General features: G+C 35.9%; 1 protein-coding gene across 1 annotated transcript in view; it reads left to right on the forward strand.

The window, feature by feature from the left end:
• The window catches only part of LOC145668405 (dual 3',5'-cyclic-AMP and -GMP phosphodiesterase 11A-like), a 713,632-nt gene extending 699,901 nt beyond the window's left edge, over positions 1–13,731 (forward strand). Inside the window, exons 18-19 of the mRNA XM_081736207.1 lie at positions 10,781–11,081; positions 13,509–13,731. Of these exons, the coding sequence (XP_081592333.1) occupies positions 10,781–11,081; positions 13,509–13,682 (475 nt within the window). The 3' untranslated portion in view covers positions 13,683–13,731. The remainder of the gene's footprint in view (positions 1–10,780; positions 11,082–13,508) is intronic.
• The last annotated feature ends 1,543 nt before the right edge of the window (positions 13,732–15,274 follow it).

Genomic DNA, 15,274 nt, shown 5'->3' on the forward strand with positions numbered 1-15,274 from the left:
AGTGGCTCAGTGGTAGAGCGCTTACCTCCTAATACATGCTATACTCGTGAAAACTTCATAACGAGGAACTGCGTAATGTATACCGTTTATCAAACACAGTTCGGTCATCAAGTCTAGGAGGCTCAGGTGGGCAGGTCATGTAGCCAGAATGGAAGAAAGTAGGAGCGCGTTCAAAGTTTAGACTGGGAATCCAATCAGAAAATGGCCATTAGGAAGACCAATGCGCAGGTGGAAGAACAATATTAAAATATATCTCGCAGAAGTAGGAATTCAATTAAGAAAATGGATTTAGTTGGCTAAGGGCAGAAGTCAATGGGTAGCTTTCGTGAACGCTGCATTAAACCTTCGGATTCCATAGGCTATCATGTTAGTTTATTAATAACTGTAACTGCGCAGGATTGACCCCAGAATTATCCAATTTGTATTCGCATAAAAGGATTTTCTATATTTTTAGTTTAGTGCTCCTTCCAATAGAAACATTATTTGAGATTTTGCTTGAAAAAAAGAGAAAGCAAGATTCTCTAACGAATATAGATAATTTCATAGTTTCTATTACTATACTACTTTATTATTGATTAAAGTATATGTGACACAAATGGCGCAATTGCCTCCCTGTCCTCATCTGAAATGGCGCTTATGCTCCTTAACAGGAAATAGGTTTCACTCTGCCCCTTTTGAGAAACTTGAGAACATAATTGAAAAGGGCTAATTTAATTAGAAAATACTTATTAACAGAATTTCAGATAAAACTATAACAATTACAACCACTTTTTGGAAAGATAATGTTCAAAGCTCTGACATTCTCCTGATCGAACTGAGGAAAACTCGCTGGATGATTGATTATGGGTTCTGAACTTGGGGGCAGGCCCGCAACAAGTGTTTGTGTCACCTTGTTCAACAGGAAATTATGTGCTTCTCCTCGCCAAGGTCTTGTAAAAGAAGGTTACATAATTGCATTATAAAATTAAAAAATAATTAAACTAGTGTTATATCTGTTTCTATTATGGTAATGTAAATAATTTAAACCACAGATACATACAACAGTTGTCATGGGTTTCAAAATTTTTCGAAATAATTTTGCGTGTAACTTTTAGTTTTAAAATAAGAAACCACTATAAAGTAAAATCTAAACTGTCTGCAACTTTAAAGTTATAATTAAAACTAGCTGAACCTGCGCTCTCTACACAGCGCATTATTCAGATATGAGTATGAATCTCCTTGTCATTCCTCATAAGATCTGTACTTGTCACTTTACAGACACAAGTGAAGGACATCTTGATAAAAATCGCTAAGAGGTATCATAAAGGGGAGATTTTTTCGATTATTTTTTCAATATTTCTCATTGTTTGCTAGATTTGAGCCTACTTCCAGTTGGAGTTTCTAATTCATGTACGTTTCAGTGTCTTCTTTCTTCTTGCATGCAGTATGCAATAAGCAAATTAATTATAATGTCAGTGTTATATGGTGTTCATTGGGCAAAACACTCCAAACGATAAAGATTCATCTTATACTGGATGAGTAATTAGCCTTCGTTTTTCATTATCATTTGGTTATGAAACAAACGCCGGAGAGATATACTACCACCGTATACAAATGTGTGGTGTGGGAATGTATAACTCCTAGGATATGATGCTTTTTTTAAAAATTTCAATACTTCCAGTAAACCCCTAAAAATGTAATAAAGAAATAACGGTCATTTTTTTAATATTCAATTAGAACTGAACAATTTGCACAAAATTTGCAATCGATCAGTGAAAACAGCATCTTTTTAGAACCTCTGCTCCCGAGAACTGACTGCCCACAGGATTGGTTACAAACATATAAAATTTTCTTAGCCATAAAACATATAAATCTAGCATTTTAATATATAGATAATACCTTTAGTAGTAAGGATTTCTTGGATTCATCTAAAAAAAAAAAATACAACAATATTATTCACACGGATTTGCTAAACTAAAATTTACCTTGCATAACACAGATAAACAAATTGACTTTCTAACTGTACTTTGCTAGAAATGTAATGTTCTGAATAAGTTGATTACGCTGATCACGAAAATGTCGCCAATTGATCCTCATTACGCAAGTTCTTTCACAATCTTAATCATCATCATCACTATCAAACAAGAACATTTAGAAGAACACACTGACACACATACAAGGTGTTCATGATCAAAGTGACAATCTATCGGGATTGATTCCTGAAATCAAAACAAGAATCAAAAAGTCCCAATAAATCTGAGTCGAGAAACGCACTAATGATTGATATGGAAACGAAGCAACATTACACACATGAACTAACAAACAGGCACCTCCTTAGCTTTAGTTTAGATCTACTTTACAACTTTTAAAGGACGTTTGGAAAAACGCTTAAGCTTGTCGGGCGGGGTACGGAACTAAGCTCTGGCAGCAAAGGAGCAAGAGAACCCTGTAGGGATGGCAAGGATGTCTATGTAGAATGACTTTCTACCAACATGTATGATATATGTGGTCAGACAAGAGAAAACACGAGCCTAGGACATGTGCCCTGCTTGCCCCCTACCCTAGTTGCGACCCTGCTTGTGAGCTCCCAATAACGAAATAAGAACGCTAAACGCTTACCAATAACAGTTTAGCTATCTATTAACACAAAACTTAGTGCTTCTTTCATTTATATTGTCATCATCATCATAGATATTCTGCCTTTATTGGCAGGTCGCTTGCCGCAGCTGAGAAGCTTCCATGCTCCACCGTCCTCCGCTAACCTTTTCGTCTTCGCGTATGATCTTTCTGTTTTAATATCATCCATTAATTGTAGTCTCCTTCGTCCCCTCCCTCTCTTTCCCGCCACCATACCCTCTAGAACGTCCCTCGGGATACAATCTCTTCTTAGGCAATGTCCCAACCAGTTTCTCTTCCTCTTCCTAATAATATCTAAAAGTGTTCTTTTCTCACCCACCATTTCTAACACTCTCTCATTCGTTTTCCGCTCGACCCAACTAATTCTTTCCATTCTTCTCCACACTCACATTTCGAAGGCTTCCAGTCGATTTTCGTCACCTTTACGTAATGTCTACGTTTCCGCCCCATACAGTATAACACTCCACACGAAGCATTTTATGAGCCTTTTTCTCAACTCTTTGTTCAAGGTCCAACAAAACAGACTTTTCTTTCTTCTAAAGGCTTCTTTCGTCATTCCTATCCTTGCTTTTATTTCACGTTCGTATTTCATGTCATTACTAAGAATACTACCCAGGTATCGAAAGCTATTCACTTGTTCTATTTTCTCCCCTCCTTATTTATATTGTAATAACCAATAATTTTAAGAACAAGAAAGGAAGGAAGAGAGAAAGTTGACTAGTCATTGTTTGCCTTTTGTCACAATAGAGCAAACTTGGCAGGAGTACGTTTATATATATATATATACATGGTCGTATCCAGGGTTTTCTGATGAGGGTGCATCAATAACTACGTCGTACCAATCACACTGAAACTCTTCAAAGTGGCATGCGACCATATTCTTTACTCTTGACAACGCTGATACATACAACGGGAGAGTGCGAGTATTGTAAAGAGGATCGCAAGTGATATGCAGGAAAAAATATTATTCTCTCCTCCTGGCTTCTGTTTTCTTTCCTACTTGACTAATGTTATATTGTTTTGCTTGGTGAATCCTCTTCTTTCAACCTTCATAAAACGACTTAAATTATTACTTTTATAAATAGTAGGGTAAAATTAGAGGTTGACCCGGAACTAAATACTATTGAAAAGTTCTTTGGGATATGAAATCAGGTAGCTATGAGTGAATTAACCAGAGAATGCTAAAGTCTGGAAGTTTGCGAAATTCGAGATATTCCAGGTTGAAGTTGTAACGCAAAATGGCTTTTTGAAACAAATGCTACTATTGAAGTAATACCAGTTAGTACACACAAAAGTTGTTTTATGCATGCAGTACAATATATATTTCGTCCGTAACAAGACAGTGGCAATTTATAGTCACAATGTGTTGAAATTTCAATATTGGTATAGATGGTTATACACAGGGTGACTCAAAAGTCGGGCACGATAAAACAAACGGATAAAATATGCATCTGAGTCGCGAGGTAAACATGGATGAAAATAAAAATTCAATATTTTCAAACGTAGTTTGCAATTTTGTAAAATGAAAGTCTCCCCAGCGCTTTCACCATATTGCCCCTGAGTCACCTTTAAAAAATTCGAATTGTTGTTTTCGGATTCCCCACTGTAAAAATAATTAAAATATATATGTATGAATTCCCATTTCACTATGATGATTTATACTTCATAGCCTGTTTCTATCCTGTATGAATACTTTATTATTTGATTTAAACACAAAATATTTCTATGAATTCTCTTATAACTTTATGTTTCGTTAATTTAAATGTTTCATTCCTTGTTTCTGAACCTTGTATGCAAGTAACTGCAACCAAGTTGCTGGTTATTATTTATTTTGTTTGTGAAGTTACTCTCTATATGCTGTCTTGATTGCATTCCTTGCCAATATTTATTACTTCTTCACCTCTGTACATGCGAGTCCTAATGACCCGTTCCGTGTTCGGTTCACTAATAAAACAAATTTTGATCACTTTCCTTGCTAGAGAGTTCTGAGTTTTACTTTAATATAAGCACTACTTTTTATGAACTCTTATACACCATACACTTTTTACATTATATACAGTACTCATACACATTCACACACGTCCCACTGCGTTCATTGCGAATTCCTTCACGAATTCAGAGTTTACGATACATACACTTCAGTGTTCCGGTATATTGACGCACATTAGCACAACGTTTGATTGTGAATTTAAGGGTATTTTTTCATATTTCTTTTCTAATTAGAAGCTTTCATCGCATGATGAATCGTCTACGGAAATGCTTACGCTTTCATGACCATTAGTGTAGCCATTGCCATGGCAGTATCGACATGCAGACACACACTTTAATTTATGTTTTCTGCAGGAGCAGCTCATGCTACTACATAATATTCTTCCCAGTGCTTTGCACTGACAACGTACAACTTTTAAGATGGAGTCAGGTGCTGGAGGTTCATAGTAGTTTCGTGATAAAGATGTTGACCTTTGAGTACCCAATCCCATTCAAGAGGATCCATTTCTGTCATTGATAAAGTTTTTCATTATTGTTCTTGCATGTAAGTTCTTAACGAATGAAAATGCACGGCTCGGGGTGTAGGCGGGAGCTGCTCGGGAACTGGTTTTGACGCTACTGCTGTCATTCGCGTGTACTTTGTGTAACGAACTAGAGGGAGATCATCAGTTTGTGTACCGCCATACAAAATGACGAAGAGTTGCTTGCCTCTTTTGAGATTGAATCCATTGGCGAATTATCTGAAAGAAATACTTCTGCACATTCTTGAGCGGTTACATTCTTTTGAATTGTTTTCAGAACTTTTGCCTTTCCTTGTTTGTAGGGTGCTGACGTTGTGTCACATCCTCTAACTGCATGAATGAACAGGAGATGCCTGCAAACTAGTGGACCAATGTGACGCTGGATACTTCTGACATCATAGAGTGGTTTATGTTCATGCCTCTTTTCCTTTGCAAGTGATTTCATGAAAATTTTACCCATCGAGTCCTCAGCATGATGCTACATCATCACCATTATATCCGTGTCATCCGACACAACTGTAACTTGTTCCTTCTTAAGAGCCATGTTAATTGCATTTGAAACAATTAACGTGTCAGCATAATTCTGTGCTCTGTAGATGATGTGACCATTTGCACTCAACTCTGTAGACAACAAATCTATTAGGTGATTAATGTTGTTGTCATTTGAGAGAAACGCATACTGGTTATCGTATGCTGGTATCCTCAATGAAATTTTCACATCGGGTGCTGCAGGATGAATCCTTCGACGTTGATGCTCATGGTCTTTGATGGAAGGGCCATTTGTGTACCCGTCAAATACTACTATGCATGGAACATGAAAATGTTGACATAAAAATTGCAGTATGGCTGAAGCACATCCATCCATGACTGGTGTTTAGACCATATCACACGTCGAAGCAAAGATCCGTCATCAATGACGAATGATTCTGATAGCTCAGGTTGTTCCTCAGATGCCTGCTGCGTAAGGCTCTCAAATCCTTTCATAAGTGAATGAATTAGTGCAGCTTTTGATGATTTCCTCATGACCTCTCCAGAGAATAACGCTGATGGTGTGGGAGTGAGTTCATACTATTACTATTATGAATACTATTACCAATGTGAACTCTTTGCTTACATGCAGTAATGTTTTTGTTTGGTCAGTCTTCTTTAATCTAACGGCATTCCCAGGTTTGCCATCCAACTTCTGATGTATTCCATTACCAACAACGTCTGCATCTTCACAGTTCACTTTGTCATCAACTCTTGCTATAACGCCAGTGGCCATTATACGCAACGATGAGTCGTATACTGAAAAAGGTTTATGCTTTTTCAGCCATTGCATCATAAGTCTTCGATCACTCCGGTCCCTCTTCATACGTGAGGGCAATAGTTCACAATGTTGTCCACTCTGTTGGCGTTCAGTTCTAGTTAAAGATGTCATAGCAGAATGCATCTCTCCAAATATATGCATGCATTGAATCCATGTGTCACACGTATTTTGTGTCATTCCACAACCGTGGGTTAAACCTCCTCTACTCTTTATAACACGCATCATACTCTGTTCAGTTGCAAGGTCTGAGGAAATTCCTTTCCAGTTTTCTGATGTTCGACGGATGACATGATTTCCATGGTTTTTAAACTGATCGTATAGCCACGGATGTGTAAATTGTAACTGCTGCATCATCTGAAGGTATATCCGTCCACACTTAGCATACATATTGTGCCCTGTCGCAGCAAATAGGGGTAGCATGCATGTCACAGCAGCAAGATGTATATTCCAATTTCCTTCTCGCTCGCCCCTTACAAATATCTGAACAGTGTTGATGCATTCTATGTATTGTACCCATAACTTTGAGGTTCGAGATTGCACAGACAATTCTTGCTTCAGCTCGTTGACACGTTGTTCCACTTTCGATAGTATATTACCCTGCGCTGGATTTATTGTAGTTCCTTCATCAACTTTTACAATATAACTGCAGATATTTTTCAGATCTGTAAACTCAGCATCTGTGATATGTTGGAGGTTAGAACCAAATACATACTCATATTCTTCATGGGAGGGTATAGGGGGCAAGACTGATGATAGTAAGATAGACATTAGCGCGCTCTGTGCAAAAAAATGTCCTCTCGATGCTCTTGAAAATTCTTTTCCGTTGAGCATATGAACAACCGTGTTTTCTCCATATACTGTTCCAAGTAATTCAGATATGCCAGATCCACTCATTATTGATCCTATGCTTCCTAAAAAAACTCATTAGCATGTGAAACGGACCTAAGCGACAAACAACGTTGAGACCAATACTATTGACAATTTGAATGGTTTTTATCAGAAGTGGTTGGCCCAGAGTTACGGATGGAGTGGGTACTTGTAACTTTTTGGCTTGCTCTTCAATATAGCAGAGTGTACTGTAGATACATATATCATCATTTGGGTTTAAGTTCACAAGGGGAAGTAATGTGATATGAGATGGTGAAGAGGCTTCAGATGTAGAATATGCCTGCATAAACTCACTCCAGCTGAATTGATTATTTTCAGTGTCGTATAATGTAGAATGGATGTGCCACAGGAGATCAAAATTGAGTGATTGCAGCAGAGTGTGTGGCATTTGTAAGTGCAACATTGGAGCGAACTCAAGTTGTTGAAGTTGGCGAATTGATGGAATATTTCGGATGGGAATGGCACAGTTTTTAACCAATGACGCAACGCTTTTAACTTTTGCCCCTCGCTTGATGACTGCATCCTGCGGAAGAGTGCTGGTATAGACACCTGCTCTCATGATCCCCATACCATGAAATATCCTCTTTCCATCAATAGTGACGACATTGTGATCAACGTTATCTGCAGACCACTGGACAAAAGCAGGTAGAGGAGCATTGGAATGGATCACGTCATAATTACTGCACTCTAGCACATCCTGCTTGTACTTCCGAACTTCTGAATACGAAACACAAAATCCATAATTCGTCAATCAACTACCTAGATCCATATACATGATCGAGTTCTACCGCAAGACCAAATTGCAGCGGGGAAAGCACAGTTCTTGGCATTGCCGACTGCATTATGGCAAGTCCGATGCTACACACCTTCACGTCTTTAGAAATTATACATTCAAGCATTGTTCTCAAAGAAAGAGGGGTAAAATTTAACAATTCCTGAATATTTCGAACTTGAGATGGGGCAGGATACACATTCCCTTGTTGCTTATGGCATCTCATATCAGCAATTATTAACTTAGCGGCTGCTGTAATAATTCTTATTTTTTCTTCCTCGATGTTGTCTCTCTTTGATTCATCCCATTTCTCGTTAATAATATAACTTGCCATATCTTTGAAACACGCGACGTTTGGTTTTCCATTTAACTCTGTTATTGTGATATGCTCTCCATATTTTTCAAGCAACTTAATTTTAAACCATTTCTCTGAATACACACATCATCATTCCCAGCAAGTTCTATCATCTTTGCATGAAGATCCTGCAAACTATACAGACTTGAATCAGAACATAGCTCTAGCCACTCAATAGTGCATCAAATGCTATTGCGAATTTCACGTTACTTCGCCGCCCGCGGTATTTTGCAGCTTTTCCCGCCATTGGTAGCGTTTCTTTCTTTTTAGACATGAACAATGTATGGCAATTACTATGATAGACAGCTTCGACTACTACTAAATCGAAACACTCTTGCATTCGACATTCCACTCTTTCTCCCCATTCGTCTTGGCGTGTTTTGCACACTGAAAGAACATGTTCACCAAATGGTATGGTGCGAACGGTGAAGCCATCTCGCCTTGCTCGATTTTGATGAGCTAGGTGCACTGGTTTCGTGCAGTAAAAACAGTCCTTTTTCCAGTCAAAAGGTACATCGTCCAACTTAAGTTTCGTTTCTTTATTGGGCACCCCGGTCCTGCAATTCCTTTATCCTTTTTTATGTAATATTCATGCGTGTAACGACGGCGGCAGCTGTGATGTACTAGAACAAATGGTGGGCTTTGCATGACAGATATTTCACTAAGATATTTGTGCAGTTCTTTTATCTTCCCTGTTGAGATTAGCTGCTGTTAGCGATGGTAATCCTCGCCTGATTACTGTGTTTGTTTCTTCGTCGGTTTTTTCTAACATATGACGCATAGATCATCCTTGTAACTGGTTCTTTCCATTTTTGTGGAACTGTAATTAATCATTTACTAATTTGATACTTCACTACAATTTTTTAAAGACACCTGAAAGGATAATGAAAATACTTACAATAAGTGCAAATTGTAAAATATTTTACACAAAAGTAAAATAAATATGTAAAATAAACGTACAAAATAATTTTAGCTATATAAATATGTTACACATATATTTTACCTATTTGTCCTATGGTGCCAGTCTTTTGAACCACCCTGTATAAGAAAAATGTCGCAATATAATAAGTATTTTCAATTTAATAATTTAAAACATTACTAGAGACAAAATAAATATGTAAAATATACACATAAACAATAATTATGGTTATATCAAATGTCTTACATAAATCCAAACAGCAAAATTTGTTAAACTGTGGTCCAAAATTCAAGTACTCATAGAACAATTTTCGCAAAGTTCCATGCTTTAGCATTTCGCCTATAAAGAGTACCCACACCCATTAACGTTACAGCAAAAAATCATTTCAATAGTATTTAGTTCTGGTTTATGTGAAATTTTCGGCTATTTTTACCCTACTAAAAGCTCTGCTTTCTCTTAAGCACCAAACGAAAAAATAATGGCAGAAAGTTTCGGAAAGCGTTGCTATTTTCACTTTTAGCTTCTCATTTTAGATAAAGTATATTTATAACAAAAAGGGGGTGCACGTGCAGCGGTGTACCTTCCTAAATCTGGCCCTATATATATAGATCTGGCCATATGTAGATCCACGTCTTATATAAATTGGTGCCAAAATCTCCAAAATATATTACACTTTTATATGTTGTATGTATATTTTTATATACAGGGTAGTGCATAGGTTATCTTGCCATATTAGTGTGTTATTTATTTTGGGGGAAGAGACGAAAAAATGAGGTACTTAAACTAATTATCAAAATAAAAATTAATATAAAATGTCTATAATTTGGACAAGACCAACATTTTCAATTAAAAGAAATACGTAAATGAAGTATTTTAATTTAATATCCTATGATTATTCGCTTTAAGCTAAAGAGGATGGATGACTAATGGAAAAGAATGATTATGATAGAGTACCGTAGTTGTTTGTGGTTGAGAACAAGGAATAGTCGGGCCCTACATTCCATTCAACTTTTAAGAGGTTGCATCGTCTCATCTTCCTTAATACGACTATGTATGCAATTGCTCCTTTGAGTAACACAACGACCAGGCCAAGGAACTAGGGCCAGACACATCCACTTTTCAAATATATTCTTGCATAAGTACCACACATTTCGGTTAAGTTCTGTCAAGCTTGCGTCACACAAACTGGCTTGACGGGAAAAGACTGTACTTTTGTTCCCTAAGAAATAAACGCTGGAAGTAAAAAAATTGAAAAAAAATAAATTAGAGTTTTGAAGAGGACAGCCACCCCCTCCGCCCTCTCTGTGGATCTGCCATTGCTTACAGCTTACTTGAGGAAATGTGTAACTTTAGACTTTCTTCACTGTTTGTGATTACGTGTATGTATATATATTCTCCTTTCCTTTGACAGACTACGCCCCAAGTTCTTCTCTTTGGTGGAGAATAGAGAGTACAGCTGGGATTTGGAAGAGCACCGAGAGCTCCTTCGATCCATGCTGATGACTGCTTCTGACATTGCTGCCTCGACGAAGCCATGGGAAGTTCAACAGAGAGTTGCTCAACTTGTCACAGCAGAGTTTTTCGTCCAAGGAGACAAGGAGCGTCACGAACTTCATATCCAGCCGCAAGCGCTTATGGACAGGGAAAGGGAGCACGAGTTGCCTCAACTGCAAATACGTTGGATCACTGATATCTGTTTACCTTTGTATGAGGTAAGGTTTCCCAGGGGACAAGTGTCCTTTGTTTTCAACCTTTATCGTCATCATTACTGAAATAAAGTGACTGCATGTATTTAAAAAAATGAACAAAATCAGACAGACCGGTCGGAAGATTCGAAACCGGAAACTTTTCGTTCCAAAGTGAAAAGTTATCCATCCAGCTTTACCTATTCAGTTACAAGAATTAAAAGTTCTCTTTATAATACTAATATATATATATATATATATATATATATATATATATATATATATATATATATATATATATATATATATATATATATATATATAGTTTCATCTCCACTCATGGAGCCTAATTTTCTGAGAATCAACACTTTTCTGTAATTTTTACTGTAAAACATCAGTACATTTAAAAAAATACTGTACACGTTTTCAGTGGGATTTCAGTACTAGCTTTTATACGTCACCCAAAACCGTTCTCTTATAAATGAATCATACTTTTGAAAAAATCATATTCTATTTCTCTCATATATGAGGAAGATTTTCTCACTTATGAAAGTGTTTTTCTCCATGAATGAAAATTTGAATTGAAATCCCATTTTAAGAGAATTCTTCCTTGGTATATAAGAAAGCAATTCTCAAATTTATTAAATCACGTTTAGATGTGCAGGAAAATTCTTAGCAAAAAATTGAAACTAATTTATGATTAAAAATATATATTTCTATATTTATATTATCTAACGGGGTTGAAGACATCTAACTTGTGTCAAGATTGTGTATTATCGCAAGATATACACATTATTAACAATGTACTATGTTGTAGTTGTAGAAGTTTATGAAATCAAACATTTTGCCTCCCTTTCCGCATAATCCAAGTTCTTCTATAACCCAAAATAACCTTGGTTCCATTTTGCTATTGATCCAAACTTAACTAAATTACACAGGATCAGTCATTCCTAGTACAATTTTTAATCTTTCTCCCGTCCTCCGATTTGATTTAATCCGAGAGCCCATATCTCACGTAGTAAAAAATGGCAGCAAAATGGCGAATTCAGTGACGAAAATGCAGGTAGAATCAGTGACGTAACTCAGGTGAGGCGAACAGGGCTTGCGCCCCGGGCGTCGGATTGGGGGTCGCAAAACTGGGCAAATATTTATTTTCAAAACAAGGTAAGGAAAGGAGTTTTAGCAAACTAAAAATCATAAAAAATTACCTCAGAAACTTAACAGGACAACGCCTCACCAACCTTAGGATCATATCCATAGAGTATAAGTTATCTTCAAAGCTATCTTTAGAGGACATTGTGAAAACCTCCAGCTTTTTGTGTTTTCATTTACCTTACATCGGTTTAAGAGATTTGCAAAATGCCCGAATGTAATACTCGAGACAACAGTTTGACTGTCATATTAAATATTCTATTCTAAAGCAACAGACGGTTGATTCATTCTACACATATGCACATCCCAATATAATTCCAAAATCATCATGATTTGCAGTTATTATAATAAAGCTATAAGATTATGTCAAGCATGCTACTCTCAGATTATTTGACAATCAAATACTAATTAGTTTGGTGTTTTATCTTGTACTAAATATTAAATTGTAATTTTGAAATCATTCTTTACCACATGAAGAAAAAATTGAATAAGGGAATGTTTGTGTGATACCAATATCAGGTGTTGTCGGGGAGTGTTTTGGTGTGGTTGGACAGAGGGGAAACGCTAAGGCGAGTTCTTGCCCCGGTCGGCAACCTGCCTAGGTGCGTTGCTCGGTAGAACCTTAATTCTTAACATTTATTTTACTTTTTTCCTCTTTCTTATATAGGCATCTTCTTTTAGAAATATTAAAATATAGTGAGATTTCTGCATAGTTTTCAACCATTTTCTAGCTTAGGTATTTTTATTCATTGATAATAATAATTGACGATAGTAAAAAAAAAAAAGTCTCTTTCATTTTCACAAAAAGAATTGGCAATCCTTTACCAGACAACTCCAATTATCGACATAATTTTTTCTAGACTTTCATTTTTAAGAAAAGGAGTCTATGGCTTTATCTAAATCCATATGTGTTTTACTCTGTACCGTTCGGCAATTTCTATCCAACGTCTTCCAATCTCCAACGGCTAGAATATATCACAGGCGTGCTGCAAGAATGGGTGCAAAGATGTGTAACTTCCTATACATCCACGAACCATTTTATATTTCTTTGTTCTCATGATAACTTCCTGTCATATTTCCTGCAAAGTTCTTTTTTTTTTTTTTTTGCTATTTTTTTTTCTGACAATCCGAACAAAGTTTTCGAGCTCGAAGTCTATTTTCGAGCTTAATATTCTGTTGTTTCACACCTTTGAGCTTGTCATTAGAACTGTATGAATTTGCACGACTTTGAAACATAAATGAGCAAAATACGAATTTTAAAGAAATACGTTAAATGTAATTTATATTATCTTTTCTCTATAGTCTTTGGGACAAATGAATCCAAAATTGAGCGTCATGAGAGATGGAGCAGAGAACAACATGAAGCAATGGGCTACACTGGCATCATCACAGATTCAAAATGGCGTCGAACAAACCGAAGAAGACCACACCGAAGGAGAAGATTGTTGTTTGGAGTTGTTAAATAGTCCTGTATAATTTATTTTTTTTTTATTTAAATTCATGGAACTAGTGTACAATGGACGAATATGTGCATATCAATAATATAATTAGCTTGGATACAACAGTAAATTATTTCAAAATCGGAATAGCAAAATGCTCGTTGGTTAACAAAATTTTATTTAAAAATAAATAAGTTACTTTAAAGGCAAACTATTAGTCCTTACACACAAATGTTACTAAATTAAAGAATAAATTTAACAAAGTAAGAAGTTTGCATTCCATTAGTTTTAAAACTTTTTATATTATTATTATATGAAGGATAGATTAATTCCAATCTAAGATTATTTCTTTATTAGATTATCAGTTATCTGGAAAGTAGTACGAAAATTATAAGATGTATTCTCAAAATATTTAACCATTTTTAATAGGGTTTATTGCCTCTTACATAATATACCTATTAGGATAGCATACGGGTAAAATATCATTAGAAAAAGAGCTAAGATATTTACTTAAGAATATATAAATGAAATTCACTTATCAGAAAAGAAGATAGTAATAAATATTTTGTATATGAATGGCTTACAAATAATAACAAAAATAATTACATAGTTACATTTTTTAATTAAATTTCTACTTTTCACGATAAATTTTAAATGACAGGGTTAGCAATCCAAGGGATTCAATTACTGTTAACCGGATTTAGGGAGAATAGAGTTCTGTAAGACCTGTAAGACCATAATTTGACCTCTATTCAAAAGAACGAATATATAAATATACAAAGTTAAAAAATATAATTGCAGAAAAAAAATTATAATGTTCAAAACAACTCAATTTGTCTACCACTGCTACTGTTAGCGTGTTATTTCACCACAAAGGTCATCACTCTCTTAGGATATCATAAATATGTAGTAACTTATATCGAGAATTTGTATCAGTTGTTACTTTTTTTTTTGTATAACCAAAGCTCTACGCGGTATATTTGACATTTATTCCAAGTAGTGAAACAACGTATGACATTTCCTGTAATCAGTGATGTAATGGTTGAATTTTCGGTAGCCATACACTTGACGCTGTATACCTACCCCATATATGCTCGTTTTTTCGTAAATATAGGATTAGTATACTCTGGAGTATTTAAAAATTAGATTTACGCTGTATACTTCCATATACGTTCTATTACATCTCTGCCTGTGATCACTCATGAAAATAGTTTTGTGAGTGTATGAATTTCCTGAAAACATTTACATGAAAGAAGTCCTGCCATCTGTTGTTCCTATGTGCACTATATATTTATGACAACCCTAGGAAAGTGATGGCCCTAGTGTTGAAATTACACGCTAACACTGATAGACATTTTCGTCGTTTTATCATCTTTTGAGATGCTAATATGTTTTGAGATGCTAAAGGATTTTGCTTTTCATTTATAGTGAAGGGTAGTGCTGCAAACGCAACCAAGTTGTGATTATATAACTCAGTGGTTGTGCCACGCGTAAAAGTATCCGAACTCATGAAGTCGGCAATTGTAAGTTCAAAACTCACAGTCGTTTGAATCTCAACCTTACGAAGGGAGTGTAAGGTTCAGTGAGCGTGATGTCTTAATGATATTCTGAGCGTGATATCGAAATGAT

Source organism: Thermobia domestica, chromosome 13 (genome assembly GCF_964235325.1).
Source record: "Thermobia domestica chromosome 13, izTheDome1.hap1.1, whole genome shotgun sequence".
Taxonomy (NCBI): domain Eukaryota; kingdom Metazoa; phylum Arthropoda; class Insecta; order Zygentoma; family Lepismatidae; genus Thermobia; species Thermobia domestica.